The sequence below is a fragment of the Puntigrus tetrazona genome, chromosome 4 (assembly GCF_018831695.1).
Source record: "Puntigrus tetrazona isolate hp1 chromosome 4, ASM1883169v1, whole genome shotgun sequence".
Classification (NCBI taxonomy): domain Eukaryota; kingdom Metazoa; phylum Chordata; class Actinopteri; order Cypriniformes; family Cyprinidae; genus Puntigrus; species Puntigrus tetrazona.
The window spans coordinates 7,798,542-7,813,140 of NC_056702.1; the positions used below are offsets into that span (position 1 = coordinate 7,798,542).

The window sequence follows — 14,599 nt, forward strand, 5'->3', positions numbered from 1 at the left end:
GTAACTGCTGTCAACTGTTTGGTTACACTTTGGATCTTCAAAATATCTTCTCTCCTATTTACCGAATGAATTCATACAGGCTTGGAACAACTTGAGGGTTATGATGACAGAATTTATTTTTTAGTGAAATCTCCCTTTAACACTGTCACATCCACACATCCCACAATGCCTGTTATTCACACACAAATGCAAAGAATAACCCCTTCCACAGACAATATGCAGCCCAGCTAAAATAGACATGGTAATCTAAGCCCCGCATATCTTTAACTGGCGCTGAATGGTAGAGCGGAGCCCGTATCCTCCATTACTGCAGTATGATTACAGAGCTCTGGCATTCGCTTCACCTCGGGATGAATAACCCTCCTCATGAATGAGCACAGTCAGGAATATTCTCTTTCCCTCTCTCTCTCACTTTCTCGCTCTTTTGGTGTCTCTGTCAGCTTTGATTTCTCACTTCCTTTCAGAAAATATCCAAGAATTTCACAAATGTGGAACTGTGGCTAATATATGCTGAATTTAAAACGGCCAGGGAAAAATGTCTTTGTTGCACTCAAAATTTCCAACGCGAGAAGACTCGAGCATGATTTATTTGTACTTACAAGACAGAAAACCAGAGTATTAATAATAAAGACAAGCACATAATGAATAACACAATGACTACATGTCCCATGATGCTCTGTCCCATCTACGCTGCGTGTAATCAGTGATGTAACAGAAGAAGCCATGTGCACTGTCACCCCGCTGAGCTGCAAACGGGCTTTATCAATTATAGAGGACACAGAGGAGAGGTAGACCAAACAGAGCTCCACTATAAATAGACACACATCAAATGCATGACGTGTCATGGCTATTTTTAGACACAATGTGTTCAAACTGTAGTGCAGACCTCCCTCTCTCTGTTCTATACAGGTATACTACACAGGTACACTAAATATGGATGTGAATGCGTAGTTAATGTATTGCCAGTGTAAGGTGGCATACACTACCTTAGTAAATAGTTAGTAAGATTAAGAATTTTTGGTCTCACTTTATATTAAGGTCAAATTCTTGCTATTAACAAACCATTAACTATGACTTTTTCGCCTAATAAACAGTCAATATGTTAATAATACGCTTGCTAATTAGCAATTAGTTCATGGTGAGACTTGGTCCCTGTACTGAAAGTGTTAAATTTATAAAAAAAAATTATTCAACAACAATGCATTAAATTTATCAAAAACAACAGTGAATACATTTATTGAACTCTATTCATGGTTTCTACACAAACACTAAGCAGCACAACTGCTTCAAACCATGCTAATATTGAACAAAAAAAAGCACCAAATTAGTCTATTAAAATGATTTCTGAAGGATATGACACTGGATATTGGAGAAATTGAATAAATGGCAAAAATAAATGAAAACACCAAATAAATGCAGTCTTATTGATGTAAAGAGACATTTTTCAAAACATTAAACAATCTCAAATGTTCTCAAACGATCCAATGGCAGTATAAAAACTTTTAACACTTAGCAGGATGATTTTAAAAGCTGTTAATTCAAATGCAACACATGTAACTAGATGTATACAGATTATGTCAAATTATATCTAGAAGATAGAGAAAGCCTATGATATCCCACAGTCCTTTAAGTTATGTTTCTAGGCAGTTGGCAGTTCTGACAGAGTGGTTAAAAGTAATTTAGTTTCTAACTATCACTTTTCAATTAAAATTATTCAGAGAAAAAAGCACTGCAGAAATTAAATATTCATTTGCTTATCTCTACAGCTCACTTGAATTTGTTCAAGATCATTATACGTGACGTTACGATGTCATGGCAGCTCTAGGAAGGCTTTCTGGAGGTCACCAACGGTTTTGTTTCCCAGACTGAAAAGGTGAGGAGGCATCCTCCTATATCTCTGTGTTAGCTTCTCTCCCCCATGTGCCCTCCCTTTTCTCTCTGAGACTTTAGGTGAATAACAAGCCCGGCAGAGGAGGCTGGTGTGTGAGCGCATCTGACCCCAGACACACTAACATGCCCGCGTGTTGTCAGCGGTGTGGATCTCAGACCGCTCCCAGGTCATTATTGCGCCTCACTTCTCATTTGCCATTTGCAGGCTTTGCCCACAAAACAACCACAGCAAAGGTTTCCAGCTCTGCCTCAGAACAGACCAACTGCAGCTAAACTTGCCTCAAAAACTGCACAAACAAGTCATTAAAACTGAAACAGACACAGAGCGCGAGCGAGAGCGAGCAAAGGTCTGTGGGCAATAAGACACACAGGAGGGGCTGTACCAACAGTGTGGACACTGAAACCACCTCAGCCTCAGAAAAACAAGACAACTATTTTGAGATATACTACTATATTTTAAACAGAACAGCAATTCTAGCTTTATCAAGCACCCGAAATATTGAGAAATAGTTTTCTTATGATTGTTTAAGTGCGATGGGTCCAAAGCAGACTGATGTTTAAAACAGAAGTCTGTTGTTTAATCTCAGCCATTCTGATAGATGCGTCTAACAGCTGATCACTAGATTTGGTTGTTGTCGCAATCCAGGAAATGGTCCTTTTCTCTCTGATAAGTGAAGCTATTGCAACATGCCACAACACACGGCAGGCGAGAGAGAGAGAGAGAGAGAGAGCTGGCTGCCATGGCAACCCTCCCATAGATTCATAAGCACAGGAAGAGGCCTAAGTTTTGCTGTCATCACGGACGTATTCAGGACACACACATATTGAAGTGTCTCTTACAAATGAGTTGTGTATTTTCACACTGGGTGTTTCTCTATAGGGCTGCTCCGTTTTCTCTACTGAAAGGCCCGACTCAAAACCACTGTGTTTTCCTCTGGGGTTTGGCATAAGCAGCTGCAGAGAGAGTGATAAAACGGTTGTATACAAGGACACGCACACACTCAACATGCCCATATTCACATATGCACTTTCACACACACACGCTTTCCCCTTGCATCTAAAGCACGCTGTCCTGCAGCATATTTCATCATTAAATTTCAACACTTAATCCTCTGCTCCAGTGGCTCCAGCTCTCTCACATCATTTCAATAATCTGCATCTGTGGTGAGCATCCAAACAAATACACACATGCACGAATGTGAGCCAACCCACCGGGTTTGGGCAAACATAATAGGGAAGGGTCACTGTCGTCAACCAATTGACTAGTCATCCAACAACAGAATTTTAATGTTTAGTATTTACACTTAGTATCAGAAATTTTTTGTATTTACATATATAATACACATATATACATGTATGTGTATATACATGTATGCGTGTATATATGTATGTGTGTATATATATATATATATATATATATATATGTGTATGTATGTATGTATATATGTATGTGTGTATGTATATATGTATGTGTGTATATATATATATATATATATATATATATATATATATATATATGAAAATATTTATTATGTATATATAAAAGACAGACACACACTATATATCTTGAAAATATTTACATGCATATACATTTAAATAGTTATATTTTTATTTATAATACAAAATATTTGAATATATTTAATATATGAACATAAAATTTTTCTTATATACACACACATGCATGGATGTATATTTATATATACATAATATATAAAATATACACATTACACACATATATACAGATATAAAATATGTAAATATTGTTAGCTCTAAATAAAATGTAGAATGACAAACCTAAAAAAAAAAAAAAAAACTGTCTATTCACAGAAGTAATAGGGAAAATACGCAAAAGGAACGTACAGGCTGAGTCGCATCTAAAGGATAACGTGACCTTTTCCCCACCACCATCTACCATTCATAGACAAATTGAAGCCTTTTCCACCAGCCATCACCATCGACAACCTGCAATCTGAGCCGTCATCCTGAAACAACCCATCTCCACTGCCTGAACAATTTTACAGTGTCTGAATCGCGCCCTTTGAACTGTGCATCTCCTCAGTGGCGTCTCCAAGGGCCGAAGAATTCACTTCAGTGCACACCTCATGGCTAAATGCACAGAACCTCATCAGATAACGCACACACTTCGACCAGTCTACACACAAGCACACACTTTCCCCTCCGTCCTTCACGCAGGGCGCTGTCAGCCAGACTTCCTGTGCCAGGTCTGCTTCAAGGTTAGCTGCTCATTGTATTGAGTGAGTGGCTGAGGTTCTCTCAGCGGCGAGTGGGCCTACTGGATGCATTATCACCTCGGCGGGGGGTGTGGGCGGGGGAGCTTATCCGGCCCTCCTGGTCTGCGTGGAGCGGGCCGCCACGAATGCCTCACGCGAAAGGATTAGAAGCCTGTCGACTTCACCCCTGGCTCGACACGGATGCGCTGACCGCAATTAATAGGTTTAATTTCACCCTTTTTGACATAGCTACCGGCCAAAGAAGAGGATTGAGGCTGCGGCCATATGGCCTATTTATTATACGTAAACACTGAAAGGCATCATGAAGGATTTTTAAAAGGATAACGTAGATGCCAATGAGAAGAACTAAAGGGATTGGAGAGTTTAAAGCCAACATGTAAAACCATATGCGGAGGTCACATTACTGACTAAAGTCCTGCAAGTTCTTAAGAATTGGGTAATAATAATTATTACACAACGTTTTTTTGGCAGACAAACTTTAACTTCCTGAGTAAGACTATTCTTTGTAGTAATTGTGCAAATAAAATGACTGAAATGAAGTACAAAGACTAAATATACACACATACATATATATATACATATACATATACATATACATACACATATTCTTAGCAATGCATATTACTAATCATAAATTAAGTTTTTATATAATTCCAGTAGGAAACAATATACAAAATATCTTCATGGAACATGATCTTTACTTCATCTTATGATTTGCGAAATGCACTTTAATATCAAATGATTTGTAATAAGTGATGGAGCGCTTGGAGTGCTAAAAAGACAGATTTATCATGTGCGTTGTTAACAGATCGCACTTACTTTAGTTTAGGCTATAATTAACCTTACCCTGGAGAAAAAAAAGTTTTGAATGTATCCTCCCTCTCCTTTTTCACAAATTGCACACATATATATATATATATATATATGAGAGAGAGAGAGAGAGAGAGAGAGAGAGAGAGAGAGAGAGAGAGAGAGAGAGAGAGAGAGAGAGAGAGAGAGGGAGAGAGACACACAAGCAAATTAATCCAATAAAATCTCTTTTAATTCACAATGTAAATCTAAATAAATTCCTTTATTTGCACTAGGTACATATTAATAAAAAGAGAGATAGACATATGAGATAGAGATGGGCGAGTGGATGGATGAAGAACAAGGGAGCGAGAGGGGACAAAGAGGTTCCAAAGTCCCAAAACCACATCTGGTCTGGGGGTCCGCCGCAGTGCCAGGGGTGCTAAACAACTGCTGCAGCAAACGCAGCAATTTCGTGTTTTCGGCTCTGTGCTTTTTATGCTGACGGCCGTATGTATGTGTGTGCGTGTGCACGTCATAAAAATGTGTCTGTGTGATATTCTCTGGAGGGTTTAGAAGTTGTTTACTGCTTCTCTCTGGGGTTTGGCTACAGCTCTTTCTTTTAACACAGTGAGACACAGAACATTCTGCCACCGCACCTCCTCTCAGAGTCTATCACACTAAGAACACTAACTACAGTTAGAGGACCACAACCATGCTGAATGCTGTAAGCCTTGGATTATCCTGTACAAATTTAAAATAAATACCTGGTGGGGATTCTGCTGTCATGTTCCACCTGTGTAATCCTAATACCAACATTTACATTCAGAAAATGCTGCCTTAAATGAAAACAATTAAACTTAGCAACACACACACACAAAAGACAGGCATGTCTCAGAACTTCCTGGTCTCAACAGGTCTACATTATCTACAATGCTGTCGCGTTTTTCCATTCAGCTGTACTGTTGAAACAAGCCATTAAGACCCCAATCAAGTCGCCTGATGAGCAATTTTCATTTACTAAGCATGTGCATATGCTATTCCAATTAAAACCAAATTCTTTTCAATAGCCTTGCTAGTCAGTTACAGGTGGTTTTCGAAGAAATATTTTAGTTTTAGAGACTGGATTTAAAGACCGATTTTCCTTATTGCTCCAATTTCCCAGAATAAGACTGTAAATTTATAAATTGCTTAATGGATTTAGTCAGCATTTTAGAGTTCATTAGCATGTAAACGCCAAAACTAACCAACATGCATCAAAAGCCACAAAACACTAATTCTGATTTAATGGAGTCTCTTTTTCCGCCAAGTTCCCATACATCTATCGCATAAACGATCAGAGTTGCTCCAGATAATATTTACTTTTCGTGATGAGCTCGTCTTCAGCTAGTAAACAATTTACTGAGGGTGACGTGCTGGCGGCGTATAAATCACCAACCAAAAGGGACGGTAATAAACTGATTTTCATTGATTAATGACTGCCAGTGTGGACTATTTTCTTGTTTTGTCTAAAAGGCAACAGTGACATCATCTGCTGTTTTCCCGCAGAGATCTGCAATCACCGAAATGGCAACTAAAAGGTTTCTGTATGTGTGTGTGCGCGTGCATGGCTATGTTTGTCCCTCTGCCTGAAACAGAACGTCACTGTGTTGTCTGTTCCCTGGAGATTTGTTTGGCTGCATACTTTTGTTTGTATCCGCAATTTGTTGTCTGTGTCATTTCATCAATTACAGTCTCAAGCAAGAATGGCCCACAGAAAACATCCTTGTTACCTAAAAGGCATCATTGAGTTGTCTTGATGCATCAGTGCTCCATCTCCAATTACATTAGTCTCAAAAGTATTAAAAAAAAAAAAAAAAAAAAAGTGTCTAATTAAGTGGCTAAAAGCCCATTCACACAAAAGGAGGACAGCTATTAAGATAACCATAAAGTTTTAATAAATCACTAACTCTAAAAAAACAAAGCATACACTACAAGTCAAAGGTTTTATTTAAAAAAAAAAAATAAAAAAAAAAATAAAAACTTCTTACCAAGCCTGCATTTAACTGATCGAAAATACAGCAAAACAGTAATATTGTGAAATATTTTTACAATTTAAAATAACTGCTTCCTTTTTTTAATATATTTTATAATGTAATATATTTAAGTGATCAAATCTACATTTTCCGTAACAGCCTCTAGTGTTACATGATCCTTCAGAAATTATTCTAATATGCAGATTTTTTTCCGGTTTAAGAATTTATTATTATTATTATCATCATCAATATTTAAAACAGTTGAGCACATTTGTTCAGGATTCTTTGGATGGAAGGATCCAAAGATTAGCATTCATCTTAAATAAAAAGCTTTTGTAACACAATACATCATCGATAAAGACATTTATAATGTTACAAAAACGTTGATTTTTATGTAATAAATGGTGTTCCTCTGAACTTTCTATTCATCAAAGAAACCTGAAAAAAAATCTAAGCAGCTGTTTTCAAATGTAATAAAAATAATAATTGTATTTTTTTAATCTGAATATTAGAATGATTTCTGAAAGATCACGTGACTAAAATGATATATTCAAATAGAATTTTTTATTTATTTTTTTTTTTTAAACAGTAATAATATTATAAACATACTGTTTTGCTGTATTTTAGATTTAATGCAGGCTCGATGAGCAGAGAATAAAACTGCTTTAAAAAAAAAATTTTTTACAAATTTTGAAAAACCTTTGACTGGTAGCATACAAGCACACGTAATAAACAACATTATCACACATTGGTGTGGGCACTAACTTGGGACTAAATTAATCTTGGGATATATCTATCTTTCCTTGTGCAAACAGGCTGGAAAGTTACAGAAAAGTGTTTACATCACCAAAATGGCTGCTCTCTTTACTTCTCCAGGGATGAAATTTTTTGGGAAAGGACTAGTCTGTTATGCCACGGATTTTCATCCACAGCCAGATCCAACTACAAAACACACCACCACAATAACAAGAATGCGTCAAATTGGAATCCTGCCTTTTGGCAAAGATTTGCCCGTCTGTAACGTCAACACCCTGGAGGTTTAGCACTTGAGAAAAAGAGAAAAATGATACTCTCATTCTCTCTCCCTCTCTGTCTGTCTTTCCCTCCCTTACTGTCGTGCTCTCTCTCTCTATTTTAATGTTATTTTCTGCTCTGTGCAGTGTCTGGCTGGCCCTTGGATTCGTCTCAGACACGGCTCCTCTGAGGCACAGTCAGAGAAGAGGGTACCGGGCCGAAAGCCCCTGCACCGCATCATCCAATTACCCCCGACAGCCTCTGCCTGTGCAGGGATTCCCATGGCCCTCTCTCTGCCTGCGCCGCTTACCAACCGTTCCTCTCTACATGCGTCAGACACAACGGCAGAAGACTGCCGAGCATGACCGCGGTTGCGAAACTCGCTGGATCTAACGTTCTTACAGAGCAGGATGTAGTGGACCAGGCTCTGATCTTCTCATGTGTCATGAAATGCCCAATGTCAGCAATTACCACACAAGACATGCTAGGCCTCTGAGGCTTTGTAGAAGCGCAGAGCTGCGATGCAATCCTTGGGTCAGACTTTCTGTGCTTTCTCGCTCTCCTGCAAAAGAAACATGACTCCTACCTTTTTCAGACGACCGCCTTTGGTCCCCACAAAGGCCAGGGAGTGGTTCTTGTAAACGTAGGCGATGACCGAAGTCATTTTGTCATTGGATTCGGAGAACAGTGGAATTCCGCGAACCATCTCCGAAACGCCGAGTGGGGCGTTCATATCCAGACCACAGAAGTTGTCATCGATAGTGAGGAGCTAGAAAGGTAGAACAAAGAAACTAGTCAACTAACTGAGCAAAAGCTATGAACATTAGCAAGGATGTGGATATTGCTACAAATGTGGCAGACGACGGCATTTCGGTTTCCCCTCGACTAGTTTATGATGCAACATGCATGTTTACTAGACCATTTGCAAGGCAGCTTCCCAGCAAATACATCATTGTCACTACTTAGAAACAATTGAGCCAGTCATATCTAAAATGGGGTTGTGAGGTTTATCTGATATCAGACCAAGTGCATTTATCATTTCAGGTGGAAAAGCATCTTAAAAAAGCATCTTTTAAATATGGCATTTCAGGTGATGCTGTGCGACTTTATGTGACATGTAACATATGGCTGGGAAAGTTGCCAGTGTCAGCCAGAATGGAGTGATTTACAGCTTCTGATATAGAAATAATAATTTGGTAATGCTTCCATATTTCAGTCTGCTGCGAGGGCTTTGGAAACAACGGCATCCATTGAAACAGCTGCACAGACCTCAGGATAAAATGTCAAACAAATCGAAAGCATGATTAATGATGCCCAGGGCTTTGACTCATTGAGGGCATGAAACCATAACACTTCTCAGGCGCTGCCAAATATGATACGCTCACGGCCTTTAATTCATTCATGAGTGTCTCCTCAGGCTCTGATAAGGCCTGCTCTGAAAAAAAGTTTGAATGTTAAATTAAACAGATATTTTTTGTATTATGCAAATTGATTTGTTTAAAATTTTTATCTTTCAGAAGAAAAAAACAAAACCGTATTTAAATTAAATTTTACTTGAACACACATTCCTTCTAAATTATTCATTAAATTACTCTTTATAAAAAAAAACCAAAAAAAAAACCTTGCTACGGAAAGAAAAACGACAACATTTTCTATAAACTAAAAAAAAAATCAGATCTTACACAGATTATGCATAATGCAACATCATAAAACCTTAAATTAACCTTTTATTCTATAAAATATCAAAACAAAAACTGATTAGCATGTACTATAAAACCCTCCACTGTTTGTGCATCATCTACCAACATGATGATGTAAGGCACTTTAAAAGGTCTAATTTCACTCTGAAAGCATTACCCATAACTGTCCATCGTTAAGCAGCCTAACAGGTGTCTCAAACTGCTTTATTAGCATTAATATTTCAGTTTTTAATGGCATATGCTCTGAATTGGATCATGAAATATGAGACAGCTTGAGCTGCATTCTGCCCCCAGGCACCAACCCACAGCACAGTCCCCAGTGATGAAGTGGGCGAAGGGCAATCCTGAGTGATGCCCAGGTTGCGAGAGGAAGCATCTGGATGTACATTATCACTCACAGACTCTTTGTGTATGTACTGATATTATGTGCATACTCCCTTGATGAAAGTTCAATTATATCTGAAATAGCATTTATCTTAATAATGACTCCCAGCTAATGTTGTTTGAAAATGCAGGCCAAGGGACAGAACTAGACCAACCTAGGAGAGACACGATCAATCAAGTGACCGGATGGGTCTTTCCATGCAATATAGCAAATGTCTATTTGTCAGCGGTCAGGAGATACAAGACCCTTCATTAAGCAAATGGAAGACAGGGGCTGTCTCTCTAAAATGGCGGTTTATGAGTGATCGGCCGAATCGATAGTGAACACCGCACTCAATTCTCAGTTCACTCAATACAAGCCAGAATGAAGAATAAATAGAGAAATGAAGGAGAGTGTATAGAGAGGGACAGAGAACATGGAAATGTTCAACGTCGTATATGTTTTTCCCCTCTCTCTCTCTCACAGATGTCTGACCTTTAGAAATGTTCTGCTGTCAGCCAAAGCCTGCGTGCTGCTCGGCTCGCCAATGCCAGCCCAGAGTAATGGTGCTCATTTCTAGCGCACGGCTCTTGTTAGAAAGCCGCAGCTACATGAAAGATCTGTTTTCTGCAGTGTTAGTCTTTCTGCAGATGTCTCCTGTCCATATCGGGGGCCATGAATCATCGCGGGTTGTTGAGGCAGCAGCAACCTGCTTCTACGTGCGCACCTGCTTACACACGCAAATAAAAATAAAACTCGACCGCAATCACGGCCTCCAGCACCCTTCATCCTGCTTACACGGGTCAAAATGTGTAAAGGCCCAACGCAGCAGACTTGTAGCAACAGCTACAAAGACTTGCCACCTCTGAGGTTAAGAAAACTGCGCTAAGAATAAACACAATGACAGTCATAGCTGTGACACAGACTAATGTCTTTTGGCATTGCGGATATTTTATCAGAAAGACCAGGCCTTTGCGTGGCAGGGCGCATATGCCTGTGACACAGACTTGAGGGGATGGAGCATGTGTCTCAACGTCTTCTCATTGGCATATGCCACGATATTTCTGGCAAGGTGAACAACATGCCAATCAGACCCTATGTGCCGCAATCTAATGAAATAGGCTTCCTGTCCGTCAACCTTTCAGGAAGCAGACACGTTTTCATTACCTAGCCACATAAACATGACATTTCCTCTCCTTCCCCATCCCGATGTAAATAACATCTCTCAACGCCCCATGCACGAGAGGGGGCGCCCTGCCTGCTACCCTCCTCTACTCCTTCGCTCTCTCCGTTTCTCCACCTTTTATGCTTTCTTTCTGTCTACAACTGCCTCACTCGCTCTCGGCGCGGAGCGCACGAACAAGCTGCTGCATTATTGGCAATTTCACGCTGAGCGTCTGAAGGTGTAAAGGAGGAGGGGGGAGAGAAAGAAAGGAGGGGGGAATGGTTTGACGAGCGCAACTAAAAGCTTCTGGATCGGCGCAGGCGCCGTTTTTCATTTGAACTGGTTCCAGGGAACAGGGAAGCAGAATCAGGTCATTCGGACCGCTTGCTGCCTGGCTACGTCCTGCAACACAAAGGCAGCACTCTTTCCTTGAGCCGGCGTCTCTGAGTCCCTGGATAGTAAGACAACAAGTGAAATCCAAGCTTTTTTTTAAAAAAAGCTTTTTTCCCCAAGTCTTTTTGTCCAATCCAAGCACATAGTAGCATCTGGCAGAAGAAGTAAAAGGAACCTGGTTGCAGGTCTGGGGCATGAACTACACACTTTTTCGTTCAAAACGCCTTTTGTATTCCTCACTGTTAGCTGAGAGGGTGCAAAACATTTTAATGTGCTATTAATAGATCCCAGTTTGATCAAAATGCACAGTTTATGCAAATAAACCCTGATCAGTGCTGCGAGTGTACATCATTCAGATGATGAATCGGCTCTTCAAGAGCTAATTCTGCACAGTCATATAATTACCCTTTCAGAGTCTTTCCTTTTCATGCTCAAGTAATATCTCACGCAGGGATTGTTGTTAGCAACAAAGACATTATTTCCCACAAATCTCAGCTCCATGTTCGACGTAATTATATCAACACTCAATCAGCTCGGAGAACGGCAATCCTTGTGCTCGCACAATCCTGCGGCATTTAAGAGGTTGTTTTTGTGTCCGTTATGTGTTTGATTAGGTGCATTCTCTACTTGCCTTGTCTTAATGGTTTCTATCAGGGTTGAACGATTGATAGACAATCATACTGGCTCTCCACAGTGATGAAGCTTTCAGGAGAGCAGTGTAATGGCACTCCATTATGGATGCACAAACCACACATTTTCAAATACATTGTTGGTCGGTTGCCTGAATAACTACTTAAATGTTTTATAATTAGGCTGATTTTGGGTTCGCCCGACCATTTCTCGGGACACATGAAGACAACTTGCGTCATATTAGTAAACTAACAATTAAGATTAACTTGTTCAGATGTTTTGTTAATTAGGGTTAAGAGTCAAGTTCTGTGTGACAGTGGATCTTCAGGGCCAGAGTTGCCCAAAAAGAGCTAGCGTTTCAAGACTATTTAAACATAGACTGTTTTAACTTGAGGCATGACTAGGTAGCAACAGATCTTTTTTTTTATATTTATTGGGAGATATTGAGTAATCTTAAACACTGTATATTAATCACCCATCCCTACACTCCATCCTTCTGTACCTTTCTTTCTCTCATACCGCTCTTTTGAATTAAAGGCCTCATCATCTCTGTTTCCATCCTTCTTTGGCCTCTACCCAGTGCTGACTTTACTAGAGAACTCAGCTAAGAGAGAATGAAAAGATGTGAGCGATGAATATCGCACAACTATCTGCAAGTAATGACATTTAATGACTTAATGACTGTGAACCCTTTCGGTAAGAAAGAGATTCTGCAAGCTTCCGCTTCCATAGCAAAGACCTCCATTTGAAAGCACTTTGCTAGTACTATTTGATCCAACATTGGCCTTTTCTGAGCAATATCACTACTTCCAACTGAATCTTCGCTCTTCAAAGAAATTGTCAAAAGATATCAAAATGAGAGTTAAAAGATACAAAAATCAAACCCTGAAATCCCATCTTATGGCACTTTGCTGGAGTGAAGATATACAGTGGAGTTCAACATCTAAATGCAGCCACAGGACAGGATTTTCACAGATCTGCGATGGTATCTAAAAAGCAGATGAGTTGTGAAGCCTTCTCACATCTGCTCCACACCTCCTTGAGCTTCTTTAAACAGAGATATTTTTGAAAAATCATGTGCAATACCTAACTGAAAGTAAATAGAAACTGTCAGATTTCTGCGGTTCCAACATTCATTCTAATCTCACAAGCCCAATCAGAAAAAAAGTCATTTGTTTGATTTTGTTGAGTAAAGCTCAGTGACAAAAACACATTTAGCAGATGTCAATGATGTCACCGCATACATCATTCTTTGTGGATCAATGAAACCCCTGGGATGTGAAATGTCAGCACTTATGAAGAAAGAGGTTGCGTTTGAATTTGGGTTTTCTTAAGCCATTGTTTGAGGTCACGTGTTGGATGGATATGAAAAATTCATGCATTTATGAAATACTGAAGGCAGGTAATACTGCACATTGTGTTTTCCGAGATCTCAACTGTCAGACGCAACACAACAGCAACACAAGCTGTGCTTGAGTACACATTCCCATGTCGTAAGGTTTATAATGGCTCCAACGAATGAAGAAAAGGCGTTAAACCTGACATACTGCTCAAGAAACATCCAACAAGTTCTGGGGAGCATAACCTTTTCACATCTACATGTAAAGTGAGTTTAGTCTGATTAGGAGATAACGATCTTATGATGGATTATGACCTTTGCTGCAGTAGTTACGATGGGAGATGTAATTACTGAGGCCAATAAACCTGGAGATCGACTTTAATGAATGGAAATGCACTGCGCGCAGTGCAAGCGACTGATTAAAACCATGTCACACCGTCCCATAAAGTGGTTCTCCCAGAAAGCGTCACCAAAGAGGACACTTGGCGAGGAACTGGAGCTATGTTAATGAAAAAAAAAAAAAATCTCAGGGGGACTGCAATATTTCAGACTGATAAACTGTTGTCCAATTCAGAGGTGCACTCATTAATTTTACCTATATTTCATACAAAAAAAATTAAACACTGCTCACACAGAAGTCACTTTAGTATCAGCTTGCTATTGGCCAATGGAGTGAATATCCATGAAATTTTAAACTCATTGCAAAATTTGCATGGGAAAAATGTTTCACCCTGATGCCCTAATTGTGAATAGCAGCATTATCTGAAAATGTTTGCTTTTGTGAAACGCTGCATGTCAATATAAGTCCACCATGACTGCCAGATCAAGGCAACACAGTAATTACAAAGTGCACCTTTTATAGAGGAAAAAATATGACTAGCAGTTGGAAACTAACGAGAACCGACAGCCACTTCGATAAAATGAGGGCCAAAAAAAACTGATCTGTCTAGGAGGGTGAAAAGCTCTAATTATTTGGCAATAATATGTAATGAGCATGCAGAGAGACTGACAGCTGTAAGGGAAAAGCCTATAGCCTGATTTTAATGAC

The 14,599-nt window shown here is 39.4% G+C and overlaps 1 protein-coding gene across 6 annotated transcripts in view; it reads right to left on the bottom strand.

Moving 5' to 3' along the window:
- Positions 1-14,599, bottom strand: part of plxna4 (plexin A4) — a 190,967-nt gene that overhangs the window by 147,459 nt on the left and 28,909 nt on the right. For all 6 annotated transcript variants that reach the window (XM_043237068.1, XM_043237066.1, XM_043237070.1 and 3 more), the window contains one exon: positions 8,547-8,729. In XM_043237068.1, coding sequence (XP_043093003.1) covers positions 8,547-8,729 — 183 coding nt within the window. The remainder of the gene's footprint in view (positions 1-8,546; positions 8,730-14,599) is intronic.